Here is a 22,696-nt window from a genome sequence, read left to right as displayed (position 1 = left end):
CCTTTTAATAACATTAGTCCAAGGGCAGAAGCAACCCCAATTCAACGAACCGCCTGTTCTGGCAATTTTATAAGAAAAATACACTCTTCTGAAACACACAACCGCCCACCATTGCTCTTCCTGTCTACGTCACATACAGCCCTACAGCCCCGCTTCCAGGTTGCCATGTACGGCTCTCACTTTTCCTCTGTTTACCAGCATTGCCCAAGGCATTTTCGTCACTTTGCCCCTACGTCACCCTACGCGAAGGGGTTTCTTATTGGTCGGAAAGGTCCTTGCGTATCTGTGCGCGTTCTTGTGCCCAGGCCTCCCACACAATAAGAGCAAGTGGCTGTAAAGTTACTGAGTTCAGAGGAAAGCTTAGTAGGTGACAGAGCTGGTACCGGCGGTTTCACTGGTGCGACTATAAGTAGCTTATTAACTACCCGTAGCCAAAGAAAACGTTATTATGGCAAATGGATCCGTGCCCGAAAGTCAACAAGACACTTTACCAGAAATAGTTGCCGCAGTCAATTTTCTTTCCAGTCTCTTACAGAGTCGACTCAACGAGCAACAATTGCGGGGCTTCGGGAAAACATTACGGAATACTTTAACCGGTAAGCTCTGAGTTATGATTCGAGTTTTTTTTTTTGTAAGAAATTAACACACGATAGCTTTGAGTGAACATAATAGTCTTATTAATTATTAAAGTCTAGGTCGGGTTTAGAGACTGTATGGGACAATATCTGTCCATAAGTCAGGCACCATATTTGGAATGGGTGGTAACGCTGCTGTCTGTATGCAGTCGGGTCATTTTCAAGTCGCTCTTCCCCCACAGCAAATATGTCGTCTCTAAGTCGCAACCTGCTCAGGGGCTCAGAATAACTTTATTGACGGAATATTTCCCTTATTGTACAGCCCTGCGTATTCTTGTAGAGCTTTATAAATAGTTTTACATACGTTACAGTTTACTATTTTAGTGATACCCCATTCCTAGCATCTTTTTATTGGACTTCGTTTGTTTATTCTTTATAGGTTTGGAATAATTTTCCTTTCTCTTCTGCATGCTTCCTATCTTTAAAATGTAGTTCCCAGACCCTGGAAGCCAAAAAATATAGCTGATTGAGGCTGCAATTTACTTTTTATTTCATATCTTTCTATTCAGGCCCTCTCCTATTTGCCTTCCAGTTTCTCCTTCAAACCACTGCCCAATTTCTTGGTTAAACTGAACCCTAGCAACCACATAGCTGCTAAAATTCAAAACTAGAGAGCTGATCAACAAAAAGCCACATAATTAAAAATGAAGACCAACTGCAAATTGTCTAAGAATATCACTGTCTGCTCTGTATTCAACGTTTAATTAGCAGTTAGACAGGTTTCAATAACACCAATTGTTGGCCTTCTGTGTTCCATAATAGAGTGCTTTATTGAATCACAAGCATTTAAACACAGCACATTTTTGGGTCTACAAGGCTTGACTAAGGGCACTGCTAGACATGAACTGTTGCTATAATTTGCAGTTTTGTATTATAAGCTACAAACATCTTTTAATACCACAACTTCTTGTGCTCACTCGCCCCTTGTGCTCTCAAACTGCTACATGGTCATTCAAATCGGAAGGCGATGAAGAATGTTACAGTAAGGAACACACTTCCAGTGTGCACATAGCTAAAAACTTTAAGTTTACTGATTGGTAAACCTCAGTTTTAATATAAGTGAATTCAGTTTTGCTGCAACAAGTTGATGTCATTGATATAAACAACATTACAAGATTTGTGGTTAGACTAAGGGTTCAAACATATGGGTGTTTCACCCTGTATTCCACTGCATTAGATCTTTCTTCCACAGGGAAACGCAGGAGGAAACATTCTTCCAGATTGTGTTGTACTCACTCAGGTGCATGCCAGTGGAATGCATTGGAAGAATGGGCTGCATTTTGTCATGTGTTCCCCTGCAGTGGAATGCAGGAGATATCCACCAAAGGAGAACACAGGGTGAAACTCCCATGTGTAAGGATGATTATATAAATTCTAGCTGTCGTACAAACAAGAGTATTGTCTTGAAAAGGTAATTATACATATATTTTGCTTTTAATAGAACATTTATTTTTTCAACAGAACACTACATGCATCATTGGTTTCCAGACAAGCCAGCAAAAGGCTCTGGGTATCGTTGTATCAGGATAAACCACAAGATGGATCCAGTCATCAGTAAAGTTGCATGTCGTATTAACATGAGTAACCAGCATCTGCTTAGTTTGTTGCCCAAAGAGCTCACACTTTGGGTGGATCCTTTCGAAGTTTCATACCGAATTGGAGAGGACGGTTCTATTTGCGTCTTGTATGAAGCCTCGGCGCCTTCTGCGAGAGGACATTTAAACTGTAAAAGTGAGCTGCTGGGGAGCTCTGGCACTCCTTCCCACTACCTAATGACCGTGCACAGCTAACCTGGGAATTTTCACCCTATCTGCTGCTTGAGTACGTGTAAATACCTTGCTCTGGGAGCCAACTTTTCTAACAAAGATCTATTTATATTTTTAAAAGCGTTTTTTCAGAAAAAAGTAAAAATTGTTTAATTAGCCATTTTATGCTTATTGTAAGAACACTAATGCAATAGTACAGACTCGCCAACCCTGCAGTGCACATGGAATGCACCTTTTTGGAATTGTAATGTACACCAAAGGTACTGTGGAGAACGGTTTCACTTGAACAGTGCTAGTAGTTTCTAGCAGCTTGATATTCTAAACTTATTCTTGTCTACTTTTGATGTTACTTGGACTTTGGACTTTATTTTTTTAATTACTGAGACCTACAGCAAATAATTTAGTTTGTTCATACTTTTATAGAAGGGGGGTTTCTTTACACTAGGAAATCATCAAACACCAAATTCACAAACATTTTAATTCTAGCTTTAGCCAGCTTGTGCCAATGATTATTTTGAATTTCAGGAAAATACAGTGCCTGACCGTTTAACACCATCTTTCAGAGTTTCAATAGTGACAGCAAAATCTTGCTAATAACACCAAAAAAAACTTACTTCATCAAATTGTCATACTTTATTCTGTAAGGTTTGAGGTGCCTTGAACAATTTGAAGGTAAAGTTTACAAAAAAAAAACTAGAGAGAGGCTTGAATATTTGTTTATTGTACTACAATTTTACTCCAGTAATTCTTACCCAAAATTTTACTTCAGCCCACTGTTGTGAATTACCCCCTTGGTGCAGAGCAACATGGCTTTAGAGATGAGTTTCTTGTCTCTTAAGTGCTGTTCCAAAGAGTTAAATAAGAACATTTTTAGATCAAGCATTTTAACCCTGGTCTAGTTTTCAGAACTATTTGGCTCTGCCTTGAATTGCCACATTGAATTTTCCAACTCGTAAATATGAGCCAGCAGCGTAATAGGGCCAGGCCACCCCCCACCCCGCAAACAATATCTTTTAGGGGCCCAGCATCCACCCACCAGCCTGTGTTCACAGCTGCTCTAACCGAATAGGTAAGAGATCTGCTGGGGAGGAGGGACTTCTTACAGCTATAGAGGGAGCTGACCCTGCAGTCTGGTCCCTCTGTCCCCCAGGCCGCTGGGTGTGCTTCATCTATAGTTACGCCACTGATACTACCTGTTGAAACAGATCAGCATTGTACTGATGTTGTTATGCTGCAGCTGGAATCCTAAAATCTCACAATTGCTGCATGTCCACACTGCACCAGAGATGTTACTAAGGCATCAACTTTGGAGTATGTACAAGCACACAACTTGTTTGAGTAGTGTGTTTTTTAGATCCTAAATTGTTGCAATTTGTTATAAGACGCATAATAGTAAAGCTAATATATAAACTATTAATGTATGGGATTGTTGGGCTGGGAGTGAGACCTGTTAATTTGTAATAAAACTCTTGGTTTAAACACTGGTATTGCTTTGTCAAATAGACCTTAGCACTTTTCATTAGTCATATTGTTTTATAGAAGTGCTAGCTCATATTAGGATTTTTAATTTTCTAAAACTTTTGGGCTAAAGTTTGAGGTAAGTCTATTACAAATGCCTCTTGCAAAACATTCTGGAAGCCACTGTTAATCTATACCTGCAAGCTAATAAGCTATAACCTTTACTTTGTACACCACAGTCTATGTCTTCTATGATGTATATGTAGGAAATATAAGGGAAACTATAGCCTTGAACACTGTTTATAAAAATGCTCATAACACAATATAATTTTCATAAAAAAATATATATTTTCAATACACAACATTGGATAATTCTAAAACTGCCCATATGTAAAACACATACATATATTTTTATGAAAATAAAAATTTGGAAATCCCATATCATTTTAAGCAACATAATAAGTTAGGTTAAAAAAAAAAGACCCATGTCAGTCAAGTTCAACCTTTCATGTCTATATGCAACCTGCCAAAGTGCTAGTTGATCCAGATTAAGGCAAAAAAAAAACAAACTCTTCTGAAGTCTCCAAAGTGCCTATATATAAATCCTGAAATGAAAAGTAGTTGTGTAGTGTTGACTTACTGGCTCTTGGGTTTGGAGCAAGATTGACTTGACAAGGTTCTGGTTTAGGGCTCTGGTACACGGGGAAATTAGTCGCCCGCGACAAATCTCCCTTGTCACGGGCGACTAATCTCCCCGAGTTGTCATGACCCGCCACCCCACCGGCGAACATGTAAGTCGCCGGCGGGATGGCACACGCGGCGGTGCGATTTCCCGAAATCGCGTCGCCGCGTGTGCCATCCCGCCGGCGACTTACATGTTCGCCTGTGGGATGGCGGGTCATGACAACTCGGGGAGATTAGTCGCCCGCGAACATGGAGTTTTGTCGCGGGCGACTAATTTCCCTGTGTGCCAGAGCCCTTAGACCACTGGGTCTTAAATATAATAAGAGGAAGTTACTGGAATTTCAAGGCGATTCTTTGTGATGTATGTTTTTCAGACAAAGCCCGAGATAAGAGAGGCCTTTTAGTTAGTGATTTCATTGACAACTTAGGAAATAATTTCTCAATTTTGCATTGCTTGAATAGAGATGGGTTTGTACACTTTTTCTGTTGAAGGCTTTTGGAGCACACTAATCATTTTGAACCTCAAATGTAAGCGTTCCTGTGCATAAAGTCCTTCAGGATGGGGCACTCAAGTCTCCACTAACTCTGAGATAAATGAAAACTTAAAGGGCAAGGAAAGGCAAAGTCACTTGGGGGTGCCAAAATGTTAGGCAGCCCCAAGTGGCTTTAATCGCTTACCTTGTACCCCGGGCTGGTGCCCCTGTTAGGAGAAAACAGCACCAGCCCAGGGTACCTCCTTCCTGCTTCGTTTTGCTGCGACTTCTCTGTTAAAGTTCAGCTTTTCACTCTACTGCGCATGTGCACGCTCTCGAACCAAGAAGAAGGAAGCGCTGCAGTTACCCCGGGCTGGTGCTTTTACTGGGGTAAAAGGTAGGCGATTACAGTCACTTGCGGGTGCCAAACATTTTGGCACCCCCAAGTGAGTTTGCCTTTCCATGTCCTTTAACAGCTAATTTATATCAAAAGGAGTGACCTATTAACCCTTTCACTGCCAAGCACATATGTGATACGTGCTTTGCAAAAAAAGGCTTTATCTACCAAGCACGTATCACATACGTGCTTTGCAGATCAAGCTTCTCTATTTGCACTGGCGGCTTTGCATCCCAACCCCCTAAGCAACAAGCCAAACCGCTGGCAGTCGGTCACACTTGTGTCTGCTGTTAGAGGGACTGGAGAAGGAAGAAGGAAGCTCTCCTTAACACAAGGAGAACGCTACACAACTGTGCAAACAGTTGTATCATTGTATTGTACCTAGCTTACATTGTCAGGGGGTTGCATGCGATTTGCTTACATGTAAACTACAGTGAGGCTGTAAAACATCAAAGCCACCTTTGTGGAGGTGTGATTTTCACAGGAAAAAGGTGGATAAGAAAGCCAGGATGTTTGGAGGGACAGACCGTCAGGATTGAGGGACAGCCTTGTAACATCTTATGCTGGTTTTCTATGCTTCTATTTTATGTAACTGTACCTACGTTGTATCTTGTTCGTTTAACAAGCAATAAATATACCTATTTTTCTATAAATGCTACGAGCCTAAAGATTATCATCGTACCCCTAGACACACAAGTGAGTCGGCACTTGTATAAGTAGTTTTATACTGCTAAATCTGTAAGCAGTACCATTAACCACTTCCGACAGTCTTTACCTACGTCAAAAGCCCTTTAAGCATTTAAAAGTCCCAGCTGTCAATCATATATTGCCTGACCCGCCTCTATGCCTTAGGCATAGGGGTGGGGCAGACAGTTACTTTTGACTTTAAATTCAGGACTTCTTAGGGCTCTGGTACACGGGGAGATTAGTCGCCCGCGGCAAAACTCCCTGCTCGCGGGCGACTAATCTCCCCGAGTTGCCTTCCCCCTGCCATCCCACCGGCGACTTACATGCGACTTACCTCACATTCCCCTTCCCTCCTCACCATCTAATTGTGTAACCAGTGCATGGATATAGGTATCAGGTCCCCCATACTGGCACAGAAAGAAGATTTTAGCAGGATGCACAGCTTGCCTTAATAACAGTGTCCACAAAATGGAGCCTGTCTGTTTTCTGCAATTGTGAATTCCAGTGCTGAAGGAAAAAAGTTTAAACTAATTTATATAGTGTAACTGAAGTTTATTTTGCTTGACAAACACAATACAATTTGTAATTATTTCTTAGGGTGAAAGGTCCCCTTTAAGTTTTTCAGAATGTGTACTTTCCAAAAATATATGGGTTTCTGTACAGTTAGGGTGTATTACAACACATAATATGCAAGTAGGGGGCAGAAACTGAGTTGGCTGACATTGAAAATTCATATGCACTATTTTCATTTAGGGTCTGTACATACCGCATACTTTGGTATATCTATGCATATTGGCCATTACACTGTTCAGTTCCTCTTTACCCCACACAAAATTGCCTGTGTATTTATGAATTAGGCAAATGTAAGCTATGAAATTAGTATGCACAAAATATATTTTGGGGTCTGTAAGTGCCATGTACTTTGATAAACCTATGTATATTGGACATAAACCCTCTGGGGTTTATATTTAGGGTGTTTTATATGGTTACCTAATGACCTGTGAGAGAAAAGATTACGCAAAGTAGAAGTTTTGAGGTGATTTATGGAAGTTTCGTCAAAATCGGCAGTTTTAGAAAAGTTTTATGGTTTGGTAAATTGTTTAGTGGATCCCTGGGGTACATAATTAGGATGTTTTATCTTGGTATCCAATAGTATATTGGAGGTTGACTGTGGAGATGCAGCTGCCAAAAAGGACACAAGGACACAGTTATGTGGGTGGAGTTCGGCCACAGCTTTATAATAGAATACATCATCGATAGTCCTTGGCATGCGTTTCACCTTTACCAAACATCTTAAGGAACTTTATAGCTGTTTTATAACCGAATGCCAGCCACTGCGAACGCAGTGGGCATGTGCAAGACATCAAATAACACCAGAGATTAAATGGCCGTGGACTATTACCTGCCATTTGCTGTGACACATTTTTTAACAATAATTAAAGCATTAGTAAGGTTTAAAAATTTAAATTTACTTGTGTGGCTGACAGAACGTAAATGTCATAAGGCAAATGTGCCTGAACAGGGAGGGAGGGGGATGCAGCTCCGGACACAGAGGCAGAAGGAGGGGAAGTGCTGCGCTGGAGATTCCAGGAAGAGTTGGGGTGAGCAAGGAGGCACAGGGGTCAACTTACTATAGACTTCTTTTGCGTGAGAAAGGGTAAGTTAACCCTTTTGTGTGCAGAGGGAATTGTGCAGGCAGCTTGGTTCCACAGTCCCTCCGTGCTTTTATTAGACATTTCAACGCTCTCCAGGATGCTGCAAAGTAAAAGCTTTGAGGTGATTTTTGGAAATTTCATCAAAATTGCCAATTTTAGGAAAGCTTTGAGGTTTGGTACTTTAAAGTAGAAAGACATGGGTACGCATTTTAGATTCAGGGGAATATATGGTTTTCTGTGGTAAACTTTGTTTTTTGTGGTTTTACCCCTCGTAAAATGCAGTAAATGTGTTGATTTTGCAGTAACTGAAATGACAGGAATGATACACCATATGGGGGTGTTTTCATTTTGGGGCCCCTACATGCCACATACTTGGGTAAACCAATGCAAATTGGGTATCAAACTGTTAAGTGGGACCCCTGGCATTCATATTTAGGGTGTTTTCTCTTGGTATCTAATTATATGTGGGAGGTAAGAAGCTAAAGAGTGGAAGCTTTGAAACAATTTTTCAAAAATTTCTCAAATTTTCATAAAAACTGGAACATTTGGGAAAGCATGAGACATTGAACTTTCCAGATCAGTTGTATTTTCATCCAAAAAATAATTCATGTTTCTGATATTTGTGTTTATATTATGGAAAATATTACAAACCTGATTCCAAAAAAGTTGGGACACTAAACAAATTGTGAATAAAAACTGAACGCAATGATGTGGAGGTGCCAACTTCTAATATTTTATTCAGAATAGAACATAAATCACGGAACAAAAGTTTAAACTGAGAAAATGTACCATTTTAAGGGGAAAATATGTTGATTCAGAATTTCATGGTGTCAACAAATCCCAAAAAAGTTTGGACAAGTAGCAATAAGAGGCTGTAAAAAGTAAATTTGAGCATAACGAAGAGCTGGAAGACCAAATAACACCAATTAGGTCAATTGGCAACATGATTGGGTATAAAAAGAGCTTCTCAGAGTGGCAGTGTCTCCCAGAAGCCAAGATGGGTAGAGGATCACCAATTCCCACAATGTTGCGCAGAAAGATAGTGGAGCAATATCAGAAAGGTGTTACCCAGCGAAAAATTGCAAAGATTTTGCATCTATCATCATCAACTGTGCATAACATCATCCGAAGATTCAGAGAATCTGGAACAATCTCTGTGCGTAAGGGTCAAGGCCGTAAAACCATACTGGATGCCCATGATCTCCGGGCCCTTAAACGACACTGCACCACAAACAGGAATGCTACTGTAAAGGAAATCACAGAATGGGCTCAGGAATACTTCCAGAAACCATTGTCAGTGAACACAATTCACAGTGCCATCCGCCGTTGCCAGCTGAAACTCTACAGTGCAAAGAAGAAGCCATTTCTAAGCAAGATCCACAAGCTCAGGCGTTTTCACTGGGCCAGGGATCATTTAAAATGGAGTGTGGCAAAATGGAAGACTGTTCTGTGGTCAGACGAGTCACGATTCGAAGTTCTTTTTGGAAATCTGGGACGCCATGTCATCCGCACCAAAGAGGACAAGGACAACCCAAGTTGTAATCAACGCTCAGTTCAGAAGCCTGCATCTCTGATGGTATGGGGTTGCATGAGTGCGTGTGGCATGGGCAGCTTGCATGTCTGGAAAGGCAGCATCAATGCAGAAAAATATATTCAGGTTCTAGAACAACATATGCTCCCATCCAGATGTCATCTCTTTCAGGGAAGACCCTGCATTTTTCAACAAGACAATGCCAGACCACATTCTGCATCAATCACAATATCATGGCTGCGTAGGAGAAGGATCCGGGTACTGAAATGGCCAGTCTGCAGTCCAGATCTTTCACCTATAGAGAACATTTGGCGCATCATAAAGAGGAAGGTGCGACAAAGAAGGCCCAAGACGATTGAACAGTTAGAGGCCTGTATTAGACAAGAATGGGAGAGCATTCCTATTCCTAAACTTGAGAAACTGGTCTCCTCGGTCCCCAGAAGTCTGTTGAGTGTTGTAAGAAGAAGGGGAGATGCCACACAGTGGTGAAAATGGCCTTGTCCCAACTTTTTTGGGATTTGTTGACACCATGAAATTCTGAATCAACATATTTTTCCCTTAAAATGGTACATTTTCTCAGTTTAAACTTTTGTTCTGTGATTTATGTTCTATTCTGAATAAAATATTAGAAGTTGGCACCTCCACATCATTGCGTTCAGTTTTTATTCACAATTTGTTTAGTGTCCCAACTTTTTTGGAATCCGGTTTGTATTTTTCTTTATTTTTTAGACATTTAGAAGCCTACAACTTGTTACAGAAGTAGAATTACACAAAAATTGTAGCATGTCCTGAAAATTTTTTATATTATTTTCCCAGGTAAACTAAAAGTACCCTCTAGGAAAGGCCCCTAAAGTGAAAGAGTGCAAATTGTTCCAAAATATTTTTTCAAATAATTGGCTATTTGGTAGTCCTTATGTAGACTGGCAGCCTACAGAAGGCTCTGTTTGGCTATAATACTTGGTTTTTATGCAACCAAAACTTTCCCCCTTACCAGAAATTCAAAAATGGGCACCTACTTTGAGGCCACTGGGAGCAACATCCAAGGGTTTGGTGAACAACGTGTTGCTCACAAACCAATGGTTTTCCCAACTCACTGCCTTAAAGACACAACTGTGTCCCTAGAATCCTCAGTCTCCTTATATGAATTGTCACTAACAATCAAGGCCCTCCCACCCAATAAAACTCCCGGGCACTAATGGGCTTCTGGCTGAATGGTATAGAGCAAGAGCAAAAACTTGGTTCCCCACCTACATGCTGACAGATGCCCACCAAAAAGGTAGTCTTTTTCAATCCATACAGGAAACCGTTACAGTTGTCATACCAAAAGAGGCTAGGGATCCTGGCAATGTGGAGCACACAAGCTAATCACTGCCATATAGATTCCAAGCTAAAGTCCACAAGGCTAGAAAAATTAATTAACACCTTGACATACTTGGCCAGACATAAAAAAAACTGATTTTGATAGATGAATATAATTTAAGGCAGAAGGGGATGGGGTCACTGGGTGCAGAGCTATGGATGCCAACAACAGAACTCCTTGCCATGCTTTGCCTGATATTGCACAAAAAAGAGCCATTCTTTTGGCTATGACAGATTTTTTTCTACAATTTTAATTGTTTTAGCCTAATTACAGCTTTTATATGGAGAATACAAGCAAATAATGCTTCTCTTTCTCTGTACTGCAGTAGACCAATATAGTAAGATAGAGGAAACTGGTAAAAGTAAATATACTTTCTGTATCCTAATTCAAATAAGGTTATCCAATAATGCATACAAATCACAACATTCAGTAAATGACATATCCCTACATATATCACCTGTTCTCTTTTCTTTATGTAGGGTTACTTGGGGAACTTTACTACTAATATTAATCAGCACAGGAAAGGCTTTCAGTAGGAGATCAGTAGCCTCAATAGCCCTGAAGAATAAGGGGCACAAACTGTGCATATTTTTTGTGACCTTTTCGTTAATTTGCACAACTTTTTCTTACTTTGCGTCAATTTGTGCGACAAAATCGTATTTGTCGCAACAAGTACGAACGTTTCGGATTCATTAAAGCTTCGTTATGGAGACTTTCCTTGGGCCAGGTTGGAGCTGCAGAGTGCCATTGAGTCCTACAGGAGGCTTCCAAATACATGCACAGAAGGATCAAAGTCAGAAAGGTTTTCCCGCCATTTGCGATTGTTTGGCTACGAAAATTTTATGACTTTCGAAACGCCATTACGATATTATTGTGACTATTACGATTTTTTCGTAAGCATTTTGTGATATTTCGTATTTAATCTAAATTTTACCCATTTCGGGATTCAAACTCTTACTTTAATAAATGTGCCCCTAAATGTCAGCTGAAACACTGGTAAAATTATTCCATATAACATAATTATTATAATATAATAAATATTGGCTGCACTCTTAGGGGGGATTTATTAACATTTGGATTTTTGTGGTTTCATATTTTTTTAAAACCACAACTAAGTAAGTAATTTCCACGAATGGGATTTAATAAAATCTTATTGAATAACGCAAATGGAACAAAGTTGCAAAAAAAACCTAAAAACAAAATACCTCAACTACCTTTAACTAAAACACAGGATTCATCCCTCCCTGGCATAGGTCCCCTGCTGGTATTTATGGTATCTATCTATCTATTATCTATCTATCTATCATCTATCTATCTATCTCTAATGCTTGTTTGGCTAAAATTTAGACACAACCCAGGCTAGCGTTAGGTTTAGAGCATGGGTTACATGCGACTCTCTTAAACAGGATGGGCCTTCACTAGGTGGAAGAGACCAAGCGGAGCAAGGGTGTAGTAGAACTACAACTCACTGCAGCGGTGTAGTGCAGATTTAGTAAAGATGGATGCCAGAAGGTTCTTGCAGTTGAACTATAGTACAAGTTTATTGTCCAAGACAATTGAAATGCAGGGTTATACTCACAATACAAGCAGATGTAGATGTTAAATGATTGTGCGCTCTGAGGAGGATACACACCGTTTTATCCCACCTCTTGGAGTCTGGGCAGGGTAAATGCACCTGTCAGCTTGGTACCCCTTTGGAAACAGTCTGAAAAGATTCCTCAGTCCTCAGGTTGATAACCCCTAGCTGAACAGTCCTCCCGGTTGCTAAGTCTCACTATCTCACTCTCCTAGAGAGTGTTATTACAAAGTCTGCTATGCTTACTTATCCTCGTTCACGGGGCCCTGTCCCCGACTTCACCAGAGTGGATGGTAACACTCTGGGGCAAATGGCTTACTGGGGCCTATGTTCTGCTCCCAGGCTCAGTGGACCTTCACATGAGATGCAGAGGCAGCCAAAGAGGAAGCCACACCTCCTTGCTAGACACTATATGAGACTGTAAGGGGTGTGAGCAACCACACTAAACCAATAGGGTATAGTGACATAACTGAAAACTGATACAAAGGGCTTTGCCCAGTAACAGTGGATATGTGAAGATGTAGGGATTAAAGCCATAGGGGAGCTTAACCCTATGGGTCCCTACATATCTATCTATCATCTATCATCTATCTATCTATCTATCTATCTCATATTTAGATATATTTAAATAATTTGTTTAAATATATTTTTCTGTTTAGGGCTCTGGCACACGGGGAGATTAGTCACCTGTGACAAATCTCCCTGTTCGCGGGCGACTAATCTCCCCGAGTCGCCATCAATTTGCCGAAATCGCCTGCGCAGCGTGTGCCATCCCACCGGCGACTTACATTTTCACCGGTGGGATGGCAATTCGGGCGACTAATCTCCCCGTGTGCCAGAGCCCTTACAAGTAATCATTTTCTGTATATGGTGCTAACTGAGCAAAACACCAGTTAAAACAATACTATGTATAAAACAGACATGCAGATTTGCATCTACTTAACACCTTTATAAACAGAGAAAACTACTATAGGCAATCCTTTTCTAATGCAAAACAACTCAAGACAAACCCCTGGGGATAACAGCTACCACCTTTTGACAGTATGACAGAGTGATGGATAAAGATAGGAAATATGTTTGCTGCCTCAGTGCATTCTTTCACTGTGTATTTTTAAAAACAATGCACTGAAGCCTCTATTCTTTGACTGTTTTATTGCTAAAGATGGTAATACATGGTATGTATTATGCATTATAGGGTATGTGTTATGCTTTTTATTATCTCAAAAAATCAGTGATATTTTGTTTTATGCTCTTCAGCAAGAGTTTACTATATACTGCAGCTTTTCATTTTGAGATTAATAAAAGCCAGGGGTGCCTTAATTATTTCAATTGAGACTCTCAGTCTTTTAAGTAATCCAGTCTCCCCCTGCGGCACAGGAGGGAGATTAGCCACAAATCCCCATAAGCGCTGCTCTTCCAGTCTCACTGCTGAACAGAGAGCAGATGGTTGTGGCTTTCATGCAGCTACCAGTTGCTGCCCTCATAAGCAGTCCTTTGTATTCCACAAAAGGCTGGCACTGTGATAGCTTTAGCAGCAAAAGAAGGGGCGTCAAAGATAAAACAAGCTTTTTTCAATTGGTGACTGTCCATCTGCCAAGCCTAAACATTTACTATGACACCACTTTTGGGAATGGGGGAATTTGGCTCTTCTAGTGCAGACGTTCTGTAGTACTGTAGGGGACTTCTCCTTGGTCATTTGCTTTTTTAACTTGTTTATTAATGACCTGGTGATAGGCATTTAAAGTACTGTTTCTGCTCTGGAATGCTCTTCTGAGTAATGATGTAATGGCAGATTCTGGTAATGCCTTTTAAGGACAAGGAAAGGCTAAGTCACTTGGGGGTGCCAAAATGTTAGGCACCTCCAAGTGACTTTAATCGCTTACCTTGCACCCCGGGCTGGTGCCCCTGTTAGGAGAAAATTGCACCAGCCCGGGGTACCTGTAGCGAGCGCTTCCTCCTTCCGTATTGCGCTGCCGGCAAATTCCCGGGACAATTGCATACGCAGTAGAGTGAATAGCCAACTTTATAGTTTAAGTTTGGCTTTTTCACTCTACTGCGCATGCGGGCGCACACAAAGCAGGAAGGAGGAAGCGATCGTAGCTACACCGGGCTGGTGCTGTTCTCTCTGAACAGGGGAACCAGCCTGGGGTAAAAGGTAGGTGATTTAAGTCACTTGGGGGTGCCTAACATTTTGGCACCCCCAAGTGACTTAGCTTTTCCTTCTCCTTTAAGGGTGGTTTGAAAGATTTCTTGAAGAAGCATAATATTCAAGGCTTCTGGAATACTAAAATCTACAATTAGTATTGATGTTGGTATAAATAGTTTATGTATGTGAGTGTATAGATAGGTCAGTGTAGGTTTGTGTGTTGGGGTTCAAATGAAGGTGTTGAACTTGATGGACTTTGTTCTTTTTTCAACCCAACTTAACTATGTAACTATGTAAAATAAAGCAAGCTGCATTAATAGAATGCAGTAAAACGTGAATGCCATGAAACACAACCCTGAACATTCATTAGTACAACCAGGCAAAATGTAACAGAATCTATTGCCTAATGTGTTTAGGTGCACTCAAACCTGCATCTTAAAAATGCATTAAACGCATAAAAAAAAAGAAAAGAAAAACATGTGTAAGAGCACCAGTGCCAGTGTTTTGTGTGCTGTTAGGTGAAACTCTGGCTGGAAAATAATCCAAAACAATGGAAACTGTAGAAAAAAGTTTACAAACATGTATTTTTCAATCCAAAATCAACAAAAAAAGAGGCCTGGACCCAAAGGTTCTTACCTCTACACAAAATACAGTGAAACCTCCATTTTGCATACCCTCATTTTACACTGTTTTGGTCCCACCAGTACATAATGCATTTCCCTTTTTTTTTTTTTACATTTTCACATTTCACGCCATGTTTTGTGGTCCTCTGAAAAACATAAATAGGGGTTCTACTCTATAATACATACTAATGCATTTTAGTTAAGTTCCGATCTCTTTGAAGAAACCAAGTTGCAATCAAGTGGCACAAAAAGCCTGCTTCAAAGCTCTTTATTCATATGTTCCTCTCTATCTATATATCTGCCCTCATACATCGCTTCTGCTCCTTGCATTTAGCTTGAGACAATTTGTATACTACACAGTTCTCCACATGAGCTGAGTCACATAGGAAACCTTATTCCTAATTACCCCCCTTACTACCTCTTAAATGGTGTATCATGTTCCAGCAAAAAGCTCCCACACTTCTCAGACCTCACATTCTAAAGCAGGGATCCCCAACCTTTCTTACTTGTGAGCCACAGCCAAATGTAAAAAGACTCGGAGAGCAACATAAGCATCATAAACGTTCATGGAGGTGCCAAATAAGGGCTGAGACTGGCTATTAGGAATCCTCTATGCACACTATCAGCTTACAGGGGGCTTTATTTGGTAGTACATCTTGTTTTTTTCAACCAAAACTTGCCACCAAGTCAGGAATTCTATAATAACTACCAGGTTTGGGGACACTGAGAGCAACATCCAAGGGGTTGATGAGCAACATGTTGCTCAGGAGCCACTGGTTGGGGATCACTGTTCTAAAGGAAGCATTTCAATAGTCTCCCCTTACAGAAAACACATGCAACTTATGCACTTGTTCCCCCCTTTTTGTTCTATATGTCTCCTTTTTCTCATAGATTGCAAAGTCTTTGACTCAGGGATCTCATTCTAACCAGTGATGTAACTACATATACAGCAGACCCTGGGGTCATGGGGGGGGGCCGGCAACAGGGGAATCCAGTCTGTTGTTGAAATCCTCCCCAGCCTCTCTCCTGCCTTAAGCTTTGGCGAAAAGTAGGGGTGCGGAGCAAGCAGATAGCAAGTGGTCTGGGAGAAGGAAAGGGAAGGAGGGACTTTTTGTGCCAGGCCCCTGCAAAGATTTCTTTGTGGGGGGCACAGGGCTTGCAAGTTACACTACTGATTTTAATAGTGTACAGAAACTTGTAACACTTATTTATTTAGTCTCACTTTATATTTTGTGTTGTGTTAACTACATATATTTTGGTGCTATATGAATAAATGTAATAATACAATGCTCATACAAACTAAATCTCATTTACATTAACCACCTAAGTTCTATTCGGAAAAGAAATTGAACAACAAATAAATGAGGCAATGAGATGGAAATTAGAATGAGCTAGGAGAAAATTCATAGCACAAGAAGTCATTATAGGAAGATGGCAAAGGGCAGAGGGACATGCTACACACCCAGGCCAAAGGGAGTACAAAAAGCTGCAAAACAAGAAAACACAATATACACCTAGCAAACTATTTCATACTTAAGGTTATAGTTAGTTCAAATTAAGAAAATTACATTTATATTAAATTAAGGTTTTATTTAAAATATACACAAACAATTTCACATTTGTATGTTTCTATTTAGTGTTCAGTCTTAAACTGATTTAAACAGAGCTTTAAAAAGAAAACACTATATGATCCTCTTTATCTGACAAGTTTAACTGCTATGGTGCACTGTTCTTTTCCTCCGCCAGTAAATTTCTCTGTTATTGAAGAGAAAATGCATATAAACACATACAACCCCTAATTTACACAGAGAAAAAACAAAAAAAATCCACAAATATCCAGGTCTCTTATTACATTATCTGGAAGTCTCTTGGTATGTTGCATAAAGAAGAGGCAACACATGGATGGAACCTAGAAATCCTGTAGCATGCTGTTTCTTGTAGAAGAAGCATGGGGGTTACAATGACACTCTAAAAACTCAGTTCTTAATGACTGCCATGATGAACTATTTAAGGCAGCCATTCTGCATCATATCAGGTTTTGTGTACTGTTGCGTGCAATTTGTCCTGCTGCTGACCTCTCTAATAGCAAAGCTAGTGCTTCTCCCAATATTTTAGCCTGATACTCCTCCATCTCTCAATGGCATAAATGGAAACTGCTTGTAACTGCTCACAAAAGAGATTCAAAAATCATTTGAACAAAACAGAATTCTAAACAGGGGAATGTAATAAAAGTCGTAAACAGAAAAAAATGTGCATAAATAAGAATAAAAAATTGCATTTTGCAATGCAATATTGTTTAGTAGACTGTTATTGCATAACAAATTTTAATTACTCAGTGCAAACTTTTAAGGCATGCTTGAAGGTGGTATAATCTTTTGGAGCAAAAATTTTTCATTAAGAAGTTTTATTACATACACTGCGCACAGTAACAATCAATAAAATTCACAAAATTTCTTCCACTGTACAAAGTGGTCCCTAAACAGTTTCCGTGATTGCAAAGCCCATTTTAAATTACATTCCCCCCTAATACTAAAATTTCCATGACAAGACAGGTCTGCTATTACATTATGTAGTAGCTATGGGTCTTTGTCACATTGCAGTTCAGTCCAACTGGTTTGCATGCAAAAATACTGTTATATTAACTGAATTAATAAATATAATAATGAATAAAAAATGAATCCATATATATAAAGTTCATACATTATGGTATATAAAGTACATACATTTAGGAAGCTTACCTATTTGGAACCATGCAATATTTACACACAAGCTCATCAATTAAGGATGCTGATTGATTGTATAAAGAGCATCATATTTATGAACATTTGGGTTAATGAACTTTGGAGAGTGTGTTATTCCCACATTTTTGGGTAGTTATACATCAAAACTTTACAAGTGAAATACATATGTTTTAATATATGCATAATTTATCTTGGAGAATAGTGTAATTATATACATTTTTATTAGGCTGGATGCAAGGCATAAGTGCTATGCAGGGGTACTTTTTCTCATAGTTCTTTTGCAAAATTTTGGCTTTATATTGTTAATCATAGCATTAAGCAATGTAATGATCGGTATTTTGCGTTTTTTTCATCGCCGTCGCGACTTGCGCAAATTGTCACGACTTTTTCGTAGACGTCATGAAAGAATCAGAAAGGTTTGCCCGCCGTTTACTAGCGCTCAATATGAAAAAGTCGCAACAATTCGCGCAAGTCGTAACGGCTACAAAAATGTCGAAACAATTCGCGCAAGTCGTAACGGCTATGAAAAAGTTGCGATAATTCACGGCGGCGACGACGAAAAAAAACGAAAAAGTCGCAAAATGTTCGTTTCCAATCAGATTTTTTCCCATTCGGGATTTGGATTCGTGGATTAGTAAATCAGCCCCATAGAGTAGTTAAAGTCCTGTTCAACCTACAGTATTTCTTATTGAGATCAGTGAGAAGAGATCTGCAGCAGGTAGTGGGCATTTTTTAAACTCTTGCAAATTAATCTGACTACTATATCTAATTGCAGGGTTCTGTACAGGAAGCAGACCTCAAGACAGCTGGAGGGTCCGAATGGCCATTTTAATAAATGGGCAAAAGGGGCAAATGTCCAGGGCCCACCCACTTAGTCCATTCATCTGCTATAACTTTAGTACAAATGCTCCTAAAGGATGTATTTTTAATATATATATTTGTGATCACAGTTTATTTTTTCACAACACTGTTGGCTCAAGCTGGCAAGCCTAGACCTCATGTCTATTTCAGAAAGCACAGACATTTTTCTGTATTTTCTGCCTGTCAAGTTTCTCTTCTTAAAGATAGTCTTATTAGGAATTTATTGGAACATTTGTGGAGGGCCCACAAATGAGATCTTTGCCCTGGGCGACCCTGCCCGAGGGTCTTATTAAGGTATTGACTGATAAGCAAAAAATACTTAAAATAGAAACAGCTGCACCAAAGCTCTGACCTTTTTTAGAGAATTGCATACACAAACATTTAGGTGTGAATTGGCTATTTGTAAATAAATATGCAGACAGCTAACATAGAAAAAAACATGTCAGTGTGAACTACCCTGCAGGCAAGCTAACAGGTGTGGAAACTTTGCTTCCTCAGGCTGCCTGACCTGTCATGTCCTGGCTGTTGAGGATTGTTGCGTTGCAGTGGCTTTTGTTATTTACCATTCTCTTGTTTACTTGCCTCAGAATAGCTACTGTTCATAGTCCTTAAACAAAGGCTAGCAATGAATCTTCCCTTAGACTCTAGACTTGTGGCGGTGGCTTGTGTGTGTACTGTACTAGTTTATAACTTTTGCTCACAGCTGCTGGAGATTGCGACTGTTAGATGCAGACCTTTTTATTTACCACGCAAATTCACTACTGTTTTCATTATAGGTGTATACATTCCTTCTAGCGCTAATGCTAAGGAGGCGCTCGGTGAACTGTACGCAAGGATCAGTATTCTGCAGAACCCACACCCTGAGGGACTGTTTATTGTCGATGGAGATTTCAACCATGCAAATCTCAAGTCAGTGCTTCCTAAATTACATCAGTATGTGGACTTTGCAACAAGAGGTGATAGCAGAATCTGCCCAGCAGGAGCCATCTCTGCTCTTCAGGACTGTTTGGAGAACACTGACTGGAACATGTTTAGGGAGGCTGCAACTTACGGTGACTTCACCGACTTGGAGGAGTATACGTCATCAGTGATCAGCTACATAAACAAGTGCACCGAGGACATCATTGTCTCCAAGAGCATCATCTCACGACCCAGCCAGAAACCGTGGTTTACTGCGGAGGTGCATACACTCCTGAAGACCCGAAACTCCGCCTTCAGAGTGGGGGACAAGGTGGCCCTAAGAACAGCAAGGGCCAAACTGTCCAGGGCCATCAAAGAGGCGAAGCCTGCATACGCCCAGAGAAATCACAATCACTTAAAGGACAGCGGTGACACACGGCGCATGTGGCAGGGCATACAAGCCATCACCAACTACAGGACATCATCACCTGCCTGTGATAGTGACGGCTCCCTTCCAGATGTGCTTAACAGATTCTACGCACGGTTTGACATGCAGAACGACGTGACGGCTAGGAAGGTCCGAACGACCAGGTGCTGTGTCTCACAACGGCTGATGTGAGGAAAACTCTACGCAGAGTCAACCCACGTAAAGCTGCTGGACCAGACAATATCGCAGAGTGCTCAGAGGATGTGCAGATCAGCTGGCAGATGTTCTAACCAACATCTTCAACATCTCTCTGAGCAGCGCCGTCGTTTCCACATGCTTCAAATCTACCACCATTGTCCCTGTGCCGAAGATGTCTTCCGTGTCCTGTCTAAATGACTACCACCCTGTTGCACTGACACCCATCATCATGAAGTGTTTCAAGCGGCTTGTCATGAGATACATGAAGTCCCTGCTGCCACCCTCACTGGACCCATTGCAGTTTGCGTATCGTTCAAACCGTTCGTCGGACGATGCCATCTCCACCACACTCCACCTGGCACTGACACACCTTGATAAGAAAGACACTTATGTCAGAATGCTGTACATAGATTTAAGTTCTGCATTCAATACAATCATCCCCCAGCATCTGATTGAGAAACTGAGTCTACTGGGTTTGAACACCTCCCTCTGTAACTGGAACCTGGACTTTCTGACCGAGAGACCTCAGGCAGTGTGGATCGGGAACTATACCTCCGGCACCACCACACTGAGCACTGGGGCCCCCCAGGGCTGTGTGCTCAGTCCCCTGATGTTCACGCTGCTGACTCATGATTGTGTAGTGACACACAGCTCCAATCATATTATCAAGTTTGCTGATGACACGACCGTGGTGGGGCTCATCAGCAAGAACGACGAGTCAGAGTACAGAGAGGAAGTGAAGAGGCTAACAACCTGGTGTAAAGGCAACAACCTGTCACTAAATGTCGATAAGACAAAAGAGATGGTTGTTGACTTCAGTAGGACACAGAGCGTCCACTCTCCGCTCAGCATTGACGGATCTTCTTTGGAGATTGTCAAGAGCATAAAATTCCTGGGTGTCCACCTGGAGGAGACCCTCACCTGGTCCCTCAACTCCAGCTCTCTGCACAAGAAAGCCCAGCAACGTCTTTTCTTCCTGAGAAGGTTGAGGAAGGCCCAGCTCCCACCACCAATCCTCACCACCTTCTATAGAGGAACTATTGAAAACATCCTGTGCAGCTGCATCACTGTCTGGTTTGGGAATTTTACCATATCAGACCGAAAGACTCTATAGCGGATAGTGAGGACAGCTGAGAAGATCATTGGGGTCTCTCTCCCCTCTATCGATACATCTACACCACTCGCTGTATCCGCATTGTGGCTGATCAGACACACCCCTCACACTCACTCTTCACCCTTCTGCCATCTGGAAAAAGATACCGAAGCATTCTGCACTCACATCCAGACTATGTAAAAGTTTTTACCCACAAGCTATCCGTCTTCTCAACACAAAGGGACTGGACACACACACTAATCATTCAGACAAACTAAATAACTCCAGGTCTGAACTGACAAACACATACATGAAAATCACCTGATCTAAAACTACCTCACAATTGTTCATACCTACCTGAACTGCTCTTGCACCTATTTGCACAATATTTTTTTAATTGATGTCGTTAAATTTATGTTTTTTTGATAATTTATGTGTTGCATGTATGTAGCATCTTGGTCCTGGAGGAATGCTGTTTCGTTTCAATGTGTACTGTATCAAAACCTTGTTTGCCCTTGCAGCTGCTGCCTGGCATTGCTTGCTACAGCCAAGTTTATTATCTACAAGGAATCCAAGGTCCTTCTCCATTATGGATTTGCCTAGTGCAGTCCCATTAAAGGTATAAGTGGCTTGCATATTTTTACATCCCAGGTGCATGACCTTACATTTATCCACATTAAATCTCATCTGCCACTTAGCTGCCCAGATTGCCAGCTGGTCAAGATCCTGCTGCAAGGATGCCACACCCTGGATAGAATTGACTGGTCTGCAGAGTTTTGTGTCATCTGCAAACACAAATACATTACTTATAATACCCTCCCCCAAGTCATTTATGAACAAATTAAACACGATAAAATCGTATTGCTGATCCGAAAGTCACAAAATTTTTGTGCCGAACGATTGTAAACAGAGGGAAAACATTTCTGATTTTTTCATGCAAGCGTACGAAAAAGTGGTGCAAGTGACGAAAAATTAGGCGAAAATACGCTTGGAGCGTTCGTGTCTTAGTAAATCTGCCCCTTAGTGTTGCTACTTTAAGGGAGAAGACAGATGGGGTGATTAGTCGCTGCAATTTTTAAAAATCTGATTGTGGTGACTAATCGCAGCGGCACTGAGTTCCATCTGGAAAAGTTCAAGTCACTACGACGGAAATATGAGGAGAATCTGCTATTGTTCTCTCTGTAGTGATTAGTAGCCACAATCAGGTTTTTTTTGGTTTTTTTTTTTTAAATTGCTGCAACTAATTGCCCTGTCTTCACCCTAAAAGAATAAAAAATACATTTATCAGTGTTAATAAATCATGGGTTAGCTTTTAAACAGACAATAATACGTGGATTCATAAATTCATTTAATATTTCTATGATTTCAAAGTTTTTATCACTTGGCTTATAACTTTTAGGCAGGGGCACACAAAGTGGCCTGCCTGGAGCTTCACTAAGTGAATATTGCTAAAGCTTTTTTTTATACTGAAATCCACTCAGTGTA

The 22,696-nt window shown here is 40.7% G+C and overlaps 1 protein-coding gene across 1 annotated transcript; it reads left to right on the top strand.

Moving 5' to 3' along the window:
- The first annotated feature begins 372 nt into the window (after positions 1-372).
- Positions 373-3,880, top strand: btg2 (BTG family member 2). Its single transcript, NM_001011013.1, is given in 2 exon segments — positions 373-596; positions 2,097-3,880. Coding segments are annotated over 2 exon segments (477 nt in total). The 5' UTR covers positions 373-448; the 3' UTR covers positions 2,426-3,880.
- Positions 3,881-22,696: the final 18,816 nt, after the last annotated feature.

Source organism: Xenopus tropicalis, chromosome 2 (genome assembly GCF_000004195.4).
Source record: "Xenopus tropicalis strain Nigerian chromosome 2, UCB_Xtro_10.0, whole genome shotgun sequence".
Classification (NCBI taxonomy): domain Eukaryota; kingdom Metazoa; phylum Chordata; class Amphibia; order Anura; family Pipidae; genus Xenopus; species Xenopus tropicalis.
Note: the sequence above shows the minus strand (reverse complement) of the source record. Positions and strands in the feature narration are given on the sequence as shown.